Consider the following 11,239-nt stretch of genomic DNA (forward strand, 5'->3'; position numbering starts at 1 on the left):
TCTTCTCAGTCTCTGACATTACTGACTATTCTCTCCTTGTGGATACTCCATCCTCTAAGTTTTCAAGGCATTGTTCTTTCTTGGTTCTCCTCCTACTTATATGATGCTTCCTTCTCAATTTCCTTTGCTGTTTTTTTTTCATCCCAATCACGCTCACTAAGTATGGGTGTATCCCAAGGCTCTGTCCTTGGCCCTTTGCCTATCCCTATATATACTTTCTTGCCTTGTGATCTCATCAGCTTTCATGGATTCAATTATTTTCTCTATGAAAAAAAGCCTCAGATTTATTTATGTAGTCCTAACCTCTCTCCTGATCTAAAATTTAGTCTTGCATCACCAATTGCCTATTGAACATTTTGAACTGAATGTCCCACAGGCTTTTCAAACTCTACATGACCAAAATAGCATCCATTATCTTCCCCCAAACACTCTTTCCTCTTTCAAGTTTCCCAAATGTTCTCAAGGACACCATCATCCTCCCAGACATTCAGGTTTACAACCTCAATGTCCTCCTTGATTCTTAACTCACACTCACCACACACACATCCAACTCTTCCAAGTCTTATCACAATATTTCTCTTATGTGTCCTCATTCTTCCCATTCAAATAGCCACCACCCTAGTGCAGAGCCTCATTTTTTCATGCCTGAACTATTGCAGTATCTCTGCACTCCAGTCTATATTATTTTCAGGTGCCAAAATTATCTTCCCAAAGCACAGATCTGACCATGTCAACCCCCTACTGATGAGTCTGTATTAGCAGCAGGATAAACTATAAAATCCTCTATTTTGCTTTTGGAAATCTGCAAAACCTGGCCCTTTCCTACCTTTCCATTATGCTTATATTTTACTCCCCTCCATGTACTCTGCAATCTCCTAATTCCCTTTCTTTTCATTAGCTCTCCCCCACACCTGCAACTCTCTTCCTCCTCATCTGAGCCTGCCAACTTCCCTGGCTTCCTCAGATGATCTGCTCAAATCCTACCTCTATGAGAAGTCCTTCCTGTCCCTCACCTCTCCTCTATTGCCAGTACCTTCCATTTGAGATTAATTTCAATTTATTGTACATGTATCTTGTTTGCACAAAATTGTTGTCCTATCATCTTCCCCATTAGACTATAACCTCCTTGAAAAAGGGGAATTTTTTGCCTTTTTTGCATCTCCAGCTTGTCTGGTACATAAGTCACTTATTAAATGCTTATTGTTGCTGATGGTGATGGTAGTAGCGATAGGGATAGTGATGGTGATCATGATACAAATATTAAACAGTCATTTGGTTTCAGTAGGAAATGTATCAGGCAGCTAAGTGGCACAATAGGGTACTGGTCCTAGAACTAGGCGGACCTGAGTTTGAATCCAGCCACAGACACTTAGGAGCTATGTGACCCTGGACAAGTCACTTAACCTTGTTTGCCTCATTTTCCTCATACGTAATATGAGCCGGAGAAGGAAATGACAAACCACTCCAGTGTCTTTGCCAAGAAAACCCATATCAGATCACAAAGAATTTGACACAGCTGGAATGACTGAACAACAACAAAAGTATTATTTGAACTTGGACTTAAGAGAATCCAAGTCTATAACTATTCTAATATAATACTCACTGCTACTTTATTGTTTAATTTTGATCAAGTCTCTTCGCTTCCCTAAACCTCAATTTCCTCCTCTGTAAAATAGGGGAGGTAGGGTGACATTCCCATTTGTGATTACAAATTATGTGCATGTATCCAGATTGTGTATACAGTGACCTCTTTGACCTGAAAAAATGAGTCTTTCTGTCCTCACTGGCACTACTTACCTTTGCATATCTCAAGGTAGATTTCTCTACCTACAAATATTAAAAGTACCCAGAAAACTCCATTTTATTTAAGTCAACCAAGGATGCTTTAAGACCTTGACTACAACTTTAGCATTGGCATATGTAGCAGAAAATGCATCTCTGTGATGACATAAAATATGTCAAGAGTTATAGAGTGGATCATCCCCTTGATATATGCCATCCTTTGGGGTATAAAACTATCAAGAGCAAGCTGATGTAAAGCCCTATGGCTACAGTAAGCTACACATATATTCTCTGTCTCTCTTTTTTTAAGGAAATAACACCATTTATATTAGAGTAAGTGAACTGCTAAGGACTAAGAGTGCAACTCTGGTCTGAAGTGAAAGTGAAGCTGCATGCTGCGTCTAAAGTTTACCAAATCCAAGTGCTGAAAGAAAACTTGGTGGGCGTCTAGATCAAACCCTTTATTTTATAGAGGAAACTGAGGCCCATGTACTTGAAGCAATGACCAAGGTCGAGAGAGTAAATGGAAATAATCATTAGTATTTGAATAGTTATAAGGATATAATTTCCTTGACTCCAAGTTCAACTTTTCCCACTCTGTTGCTTCCCCACTAAAACCAAATGACCCTGTAATATCAAGGGTAACCAAGGCAAATTCCTCCTCGTATCGGAGCTTCCAGGAAAACTATCCTGGGTTTTCAACATATTCTATGAATCCACATCTAATAGAAAAAAATTACCATAAGCCCATACCAAGGTGTTTACTTTTTCTAGGTGGTAAGAGACATAATTAATTCAAAGCAAAGACATTTAGTGAACTGTAATTAGAAAAAAAATTTTAATTGAATATTCTCCTACTCTAAACCTGGGATAGATACCCTCTCCCCTAAACAGACCAACCATCTGTAAGAAGAGTGGATATGCATGGGAATCATTGCAGGAGAGTGCAAGAGGGAAGGTGCTTTATGAATAGAAAAGACCTAAGACCAGCACATACACAGAGGAGCATACAGATAGCGAGCACATGTGGACAAGTTGGTATGGCGTGTAGCCAGAATACGATAAAGAGGAAAAGTTCACATCTCCGATGCTGTGGAGCTGATGATGTCTTTTGACTACATGGAGTATGCCATTTTCTGGGCTCTGTTCCCCACTGGGCATGTCTCCTCTAATTTCCACTGCTGTTTCTTAGGCCATGAAAGTGGCTTTTTTCTTCTCAGGTAGAAAGGTCTACAAACTTCCAGAATCTTAGTCTCTTTTTTTGTTACAATTTCTCTGTGTCTGTCTTTTAAGATCTAATTTGTATCAATGGAGGGACCACTCATGCTGATGAATACAAATTGTAAAAGCATTACAGCGTCATTCTCCAACAACCATTCACAATCAGTTTACCTGAGGAGAGAGTAAGTTTAACCAGAGTGATTCATTTTCCATGTATTGTATACATTCACAATTTAGTACCTTTAGAATGGGTTAAAATTGACATAGAGCTTAGCTAAAATCAGAATTTCAAGCACTTTTCTAATTTTCTATTTATTTTATTTTTATTTTTTGATATTTTTATTTAATATTTTATCTATCTCCTCCCTCTATTTCCTCTATCTCCCACTATCTCCCCGCCCCCATTGAGAAGGCAAGCAATTATGTACAGTCATGCAAAACACTTCCATATTAGTCATGTAGTGAAAGAAAACAGACCCCCCAAAAAAAAGCCCAAGAAAAATAAAGTTAAAAAAGTATGCTTTGATTGCATTCAGATTCTATCAGTTCTTTCTCTGGAGATGTATAACATTTTTTCATGATAGTCCTTCAGAATTGTCTTGGATCTTTATATTGCTAACAAGAGCTAAATCATTACAGTGTTCTCCTGGTTCTGTTCATTTCACTTGGATCAGTTCATGTAAATCTTTCCAGGCTTTTCTGAGAGCATATTCCTTGTTATTGCATAAAGTACAATCATATGCCACCACAATCACATGCCAAAACTTATTCAGTCATTCCCCAATTGATGAACATTCCTCCATTTCCAATATTTTGCCACAACAGAAAGGGCTGCCCTGAATAATTTTGTGCATATAACTTCTTTTCCTTTTTGTTTTTTTTCTCTTTGGGAAAGATATAGTAGTTGTATTGCTGGGTCAAAGGGCATGAATGTTTTCATAGCCCTTTGGGTCTAGTTCCAAATTTCTCTCCAGAATGGTTGAATCGGTTCATTAGTCCTCCAACAGTATATTAGCATCTCAGTTGCCCCACACCTTATCCATCTTAGTCATTTTCCTTTTCTGTCTTATTAGCCAATCAGATAGGTGTGGGATTAGAACTGCTTTAATTTGTATTTCAGTCATCAGTAGAGATTTAAAGCATTTTTCATATGATTATAGCTTTGATCACTTCATCTGAAAACTGTTCTTTCATATCCTTTGACTATCTTTTGATCAATGGGGGAATGGTTCTTATTTTTATAAATTTGACTCAGTTCTGTCTATATTTAAGAAATGTGGCATTTATTAGAGAAACTTGCCATAAAAAAATTTACAGTTATCATATTGTTTTTCCCCATTTCTCTCTCTCTCTCTCTCTCTCTCTCTCTCTCTCTCTCTCTCTCTCTCTCTCTCTCTCTCTCTCTCTCTTTTTCTGTGTGTGTGTGTCTGTGTGTGTGTCTCTCTCTCTGTCTCTCTCTCTCTATCTCTCTCTGTCTCTCTCTGTCTCTCTTTCTCTATTTCTCTCTCTCCCATTCCTTCTTTCCTTCAATCATCCTCAGCCCCTTTCTTATCCCCTTCCCCTCCTACTTCCCTTTAGTTTAAGAGTCATCTCTATACCCAATTGAGTGTGTATGCTATTCCCTCTTTGAGCCAATTCCAATGACAGTAAGGTTCACACACTCTCCTGTCAAGTACCCCATCTTTCCCTCTACTATAAAAGCTCTTTTGTGCTTCTTTTATGTCAGATAATTTACCCCATTTTAACTCTCCCTTTCTCTTTCTCCTAGTGGATTCCTCTTTCTCACTCTTTAATTTTATATTTTTTAGAAAATTATCCCATCATATTCAACTCACATCTGCGCCCTCTGTCTATGTATATTCCTTTAAATTGTCCTAATAATGAGAAAGTTTTTAGGAGTTACAAGTATCATTTTCCATGTAAGAATTTAACCTTATTGAATTTTTAATGATTTCTCTTTCTGTTTACCTTTTTATGGAGTTTTGTATTTGAAGATTGAATTTTCTATTCAACTATGGTCTTTTCATCAGGAATGCTTGAAAGTCCTCTATTTCATTGGGTATCCATTTTTTCCCCTGAAGGATTATATTCAGTTTTGCTGTGTAGGTGATTCTTGGTTGTAATCCTAGATCTTTCACCCTCCAGAAAATCTTATTCCAAGCCCTCTGAACCTTTAATGTAGAAACTACTAAATCTTGTGTTATCCTGACTATGGCTCCATAATATTTGAATTGTTTCTTTCTGACTACTTGCAATATTTTCTCCTTTACCTGGGAGCTCTGGAATTTGGCCATAATATTCCTGCAAGTTTTAATTTTGGTATCTCTTTCAGGAGGTGATCAGTGGATTCTTTCAATTTCTATTTTCCCCTCTGGTTATGCAGTGTTGATGTGATTAAAGATCTTCCCTGCCCATTAATCCCATTAATAGGTCTCAGATGGAGCTAGTAAAGGGAAGCTTGATTAGGGGAGGCTTGTTTGTAGGAAGGCTCACACCCTTTTGCTAATTAGGTCATGAAGGTTGTAAAGCCCTCGGGCTCTAAAAAGGGTATATGGACTCTGAGGATAGCCATTAAGCTCTCTCTCAGAACTGTGGGAGGAGAGGACACAGGCAAGCAGACAGATAGGATTTGTGAGTGAGTGTTTACAGGAAGGCCCCAACAAAGGGGAAGGTTATGGGATGGCTTGGCTCCCTGCTGTGACATTGTGTTTTAAGTTTTTTGCTGTTATAATCAAAGTGGACTTGCTGGTTTGGGAATACAATTGCTTCTATGATGAATTGGAGTTATTGGTTTGGGGATTTGATCCTCTGGTGTCTGAATAAATGTTTTACTTCTTCCTTCTATATGGAGAGTCTCTCATATTCTGCAAAGCAGAACTATACAGGCATATTCATGATGACCACTGATATTGTTACACTTGCCTTACTGATACAGGTTATAGAATATGGGGGCAGATTTGTCAGGTAGTCTTTGGGAGAAATGGAATTGGAAACAGCAAAAGCAATGGTCAGTGACTACTGAAGACTTGTGCAGCTCATGACCTTCTCATCACCAACAGTCATCCATTTACCTAAATGCAATAAAACTTCCCGGATGCACCCTTGCAGCAAATATTGGCATTTAACAGATTATGTCATTATAAGGAGAAGAAACAGACAGGATGTGAGTTACAAAGGCAATGTATAGTACAGAGTGCTGGACCAATCATAGATTTATCCCCTCCAAGTTAAACATTTGCATTCAATAAAAGCAGTGGCCCTAAGGCAGGACAACTACCAGAAGATGCAATGTCAACAGATTAGAGTGCTTCTCTGTGTATGAAAAGTTTGTTGCTGACTTGGAGAAAAATCTGAGTGAACACATGGTTCACAACAGTAGAGCAGGAAAGGAGTGGGCAGCTTTCAGAGATTTAGTGTATAGCAGTGCATTTACTCATCCGAACCAGAAAACTCACAAATATCAAGAGGTTTGAAGAAAACAACAGGGAAATTCAAAAGATACTAAATGAAAAATGAGACTTCCACAGGGTTAGTCATTTGAATTGTCTTAGGAGGGCTCTAAAGATCACCTGGCAAGACAAGGTATCAGACACTAAAGTCCTTTCTTGAGCTGAATGGTCAAGCATTCAAACTCTATTTCAGAGAGCACAACTCTGATGGATGGGCCACATTGTTCAAATGCCAAATGTATGTTTGCCTAAAGGAGTATTTTATGGAGAATTGATACATGGTGGTCAGAAGAAACAATACAAGGAAACTCTCGAGGTCTCTCTGAAGAACTTTGGAATCAATTGTGAGACATAGGAGACACTGCCAGAGGTGTGCCTGCATCAAAGAAGGCACTGTACTCTATGAGTAAAGCAGAATTGCAGTAGCTCAAAATAAATGTGAGATGAGCAAATTTGGAGATATATCCACTTCAAATGTTCATTTGGACTTTTTGTGCCCTGATCTGTGGTAGGGTCTTCTGAGCCCATATTAATCTGAGCATCCATAGACACACTGTACCTTGAACCTAACATAGAAATGTAATTTTGGTCCTCTTTGAGCATGAAGGACAACCACTAACAATCATCTTACAATGCAAGAATGTAAACAGTTTAGCCTTATTGAATCCCTTATATTTTCTCTTTCTATTTACCTTTTTATGCTTTTCTTGAGTCATATTTGAAAGTCAAATTTTTATTCCCCCTTGATCTTTTCATCAGGAATGCTTGAAAGTCCTCTATTTCATTGAATATCTACTTTTCCCCTAAGGGATTACACTCAGTTTTGCTGGTAAGTGATTCTTGGTGGTAATCCTAACTTCTTTGCCCTCCAGAATATCATATTCCAAGTCTTTTGATCCTTTAATGTAGAACCTGCTAAATCTTTTGTTATCCTGACTATGACTCCACAATATTTAAATTGTTTCTTTCTGATTGTTTGTAATATTTTTTCCTTGACCTGGGAGCTCTGAAACTTGGTTATAATGTTCTTGGGAGTTTTCATTTGTGAACTTGTATTCTTTCAATGTCTATTTTACTCTGTGGTTCTAGGATATCAGTACAGTTTTCCTTAATAATTTCTTAAAAGATGAAGTCTAGGCTCTTTTTATATCATGGTTTTCAGGTATTCCAATAATTCTTAAAATCTCTCTCTTGAATCTAGTTTTCAGTTCAGTTGTTTTTCAAAGACATATTTCACACTTCTACTTTATCATTTCATTGACTTTTTTAATTTTTTCTTGATAACTCATTAGCTTCCACTTGTCAATTATAATTTTTATGGAATTATTTTCTTCAGTGAGCTTTTGTACCTCCTTTTCCATTTGACCAATTCTGCTTTTTAAGGAGTTCATCTCTTCAGGCAATTTTTGTATATCTTTTTCCATTTGACCAATTCTGTTTTTTAAGTTGTTCTTCTCGGTAAATTTTTGTGGCTCTTTTACCATTTTGCCTGTCCTGTTTTTTAAGGTGTTATTTTCTTCATTATTTTTTGTGCTTCCCTTACCAATCTGTTGACTCTTTTTTCATGATTTTCTTGCATCACTCCCATTTCTCTTCCCATTTTTTCCTCTACCTCTCTTATTTGGTCTTTTAAATACTTTTAAAGCTCTTCCAGGAATTCTTTTTGGGTCTGAGGCCAATTCCAATTTTTCTTTGAGGCATTGGATATAGCAGTTTGGGCTTTGCTGTCTCCTTCTAAGTTTGTGCTTTGATCTTCCCTGTCACTATAGTAACTTTCTATGGTCAGATCCTTTTGTTGTTATGGGGCAATTTTTCTAGTATATTTCTTGACGTTTAACTTTAGGTTAGATTGTGTTTGCTCCTATAGTAGAGGGGACACTGTCTGAAACATCAGGTTTATTGTACAAATGTTTTCAGAGCTAGTTCTGAGGGGTCCATAGGTATTCTGTTCTTCCAAGGTGGTATGACATGAGGAGAGGTGTGTTTACTACTCTCCTGGCCTGTGCTCTGGTCCATGAGAAACCACAAGCGTTCTTTTCCACCCCAGAACTATGACTGCAGTTCCCTTCCTAGTCTTCCTCTTCACCCTGGAACTATGACCCAGAACTTCATATGGGCAATGCAATAGAGTCCTGCACCCCATGCCAAAAAACGGACCCATGTAATCTCCTTTTGACTAGTTGCCTGACCCCCACCCCTTGCCATCTGTGTGCTAAGAGCTCTGGGACCCACAGCTGATTCATTCAGTCCCAAAGCCTGCTGCTGTTTTTCTGGGGCCCAGCCTACACTGGCATAGCCTATGCAAGACTATTCTCCACTTACACAGGTATAAAAAACTTTTCCTGCTAACCTTCTATCTTGTCTTGGACTGAAAAATTGCTTTACCCTGTCCTTTTATGGGTTCTGCTGCTCCAAAATTTGTTTTGAGGAGTTATTTAAAGTTGTTTGGAGGGAAATTTGCTCATCTTGCCTTTTCTCTGCCATGTTGGCTCTGCCCTCTTAGCCTCTTTTGAAACAAAAATAGACTTACCAGCTAATTAAGTATTTAGTTTGTTTCATGGTATCATGCACTCCTGCTAGTAACATCAAAGTCACTCAAGTCTACATATAACTTAAAGTTAGAGAGCTCTCTACATCTTGCTCATTTCAAATTTTCCACCACATTCTCACACAAATCATTTTTTCTAGGGGGAAAGAAGGGATGCATTCCAACAAACTGCAAATGTCCATGCATTTCTGATACTCCATGGCTTCCCACAGCCACCATTCTGCATGAGGATGCTACAGTGATGGTAGAAGGCCATCAGAGCTCTGATAATTGGGCCTGAAGTTAGTGGTACTCTAGCCATAATCTGTCAGAACAGAAACCAGGGACAGAGCCTGTCCCCATAGTTCATTCACTGTTCAGGGAGACATGCTTATATTCTAATAGGAAGAGACTGTTACAGAAACAAGACACTCCATCTCTCTCACCTGTGCCTGGAACACTCTCCATCTTCCACTCTTCCTACTGACCTCCCTGACTTCCTTTACATCCCAACAAAAATCTCATCTCTTACTGGAGGCCTTCCCCAAACCTCTTAATTATCATGCTTTTTCTTTCTCATGCTTTTTTTCCTTTTTAAATTATTTCCTATTTATCATGTATATAGTTTTATATTTGTTATATGTTGTGTCTCCCATTAGATTGTAAGTTCCTTGGGGGGAGGAACTCTTTTGCTGCTCCTGGTATCCCCAGCACTTAGCACAGTGCCTGGCACATGGTTGGTTAGTTAGTTGGTTATTGCTCCTTCATTCTCAAAGAAGACCAAAATGACATCATTATGCTAGAATCAAGTTACAGTGTGTCAGACTGTGGCTGATCAAACCAATATGAGCTTGGAATGCTCTACCACAGGTCAGGCACAAATAGTTCATGTGAACATTTGTGGTGGATTCTCTAAATTTATGCATCTTGTGTTTCTTTTGAGTTATTTCAATTCTTTTTTTTAAATGTGCCCAACAAATTTAATGAGTAATCAAACCATTCCAATTCCAAGATACAAAATGGTAAATATATGAGAAGAGTAATGTCTTACAAGAGAGAACATGACTCGTTTTGGTACAGGAAAAAAACCAAACAAACAAACAAGGAAAACACCTAACCTCAGCTGGCAGAGCTTGTCATCTGAATTGGGTTTCACATTCAAGGATGCTTCAGGAAGAGGTGGTCCTGGGTCCCCTAAGGAGTTAGCCTTTCACAAAGTATGAGTTCACATGCCTTCCTTCTACTACCCCCTCCCTATGCCCAGGACCAGACCTGACCATCTTCTTTTTACTCCCTGACATAAATTCTTGTGCACACAATGTCACCAGCACCAAAAGTCAAAATCAGCTAGTCATTGGCCAGCTCCCAAGTCCAACATGTCTCCAGGCCATTGCCCTCCACCAGAGTTTGTGTGCAGTAGATTTTATTTTCATTCTCCCAAGTGGGCAAACTCCGGCACTTGCATCTGTCCACCATCTCCGCGTCAAAGCCCTCGTCAACCTTGAAATTGATCTTGGTGGTGGGCAGGGTGGTGGCATTCTTGATATAGAATTGGTCCCCATCCTGGCAGATCTCCACGTGTAGCTTGGAGGCTGCCACCATGGCCACCTTCCTCAGCATGGCATTCACACCTAGCACCTTGAGAAGCTCGTTGAAATTCTCACTGCTTTGTATCTTTCAGGTGCCAGCGAAGTTGGGCATGATGTTGGGCTGGTGCATGGCAGTGCAGGCTATGTGATCAGAGCAAAGCACTCACTGTGAGCTACTTCAATTCTGCTTTGCTCACAGAGCACAGCACTTTCTCTGATGAGGATAGGCCGTGCTCAGTGATTCTGTGCCAGTGTCTCCCATATCACACAATCAATTCCAAAATTCTTAGGAGAGACCTTGAGAGTGTCCCATCACTTTTTCTGAACACCACGTTAGCACTTGCCTTGTTTGAGTTCTTCATAAAATAGGCATTTTGGCAAGTGTATATTTGGCATTTGAACAATGCGGCCAGCCCATTGTCTGCAGTAGTTTGAATGTTTGGCAGTTCAGTTAGAGAAAGGACCTCATTGTCTGGTATCTTATCTTGCCACATGTTCAGCATTTAATAAAGGTTGATCGATTCTATTTCACCACTGTCTCACTTATAAAGAGAGAGCAGTGTGTAAAGAGAAGAAAAAATAAAGTCAGAGAAGAGTAGCAGAATTGGTGGAGCAGCTAGGTGGGGCAGTGGGTAGAGAGTTTTGGCCTGGAGTCAAGAAGACCTGAGTTC

General features: G+C 39.1%; 1 protein-coding gene across 1 annotated transcript; it reads right to left on the reverse strand.

The window, feature by feature from the left end:
• Positions 1 to 10,326: 10,326 nt before the first annotated feature.
• Positions 10,327 to 10,599, reverse strand: LOC118834902 (cellular retinoic acid-binding protein 1-like). The gene has a single exon (XM_036742335.1). It carries the CDS (start codon positions 10,597 to 10,599, stop codon positions 10,327 to 10,329), a length of 273 nt encoding a protein of 90 aa, XP_036598230.1.
• Positions 10,600 to 11,239: the final 640 nt, after the last annotated feature.

Source organism: Trichosurus vulpecula, chromosome 1 (assembly GCF_011100635.1).
Source record: "Trichosurus vulpecula isolate mTriVul1 chromosome 1, mTriVul1.pri, whole genome shotgun sequence".
Lineage (NCBI taxonomy): Eukaryota > Metazoa > Chordata > Mammalia > Diprotodontia > Phalangeridae > Trichosurus > Trichosurus vulpecula.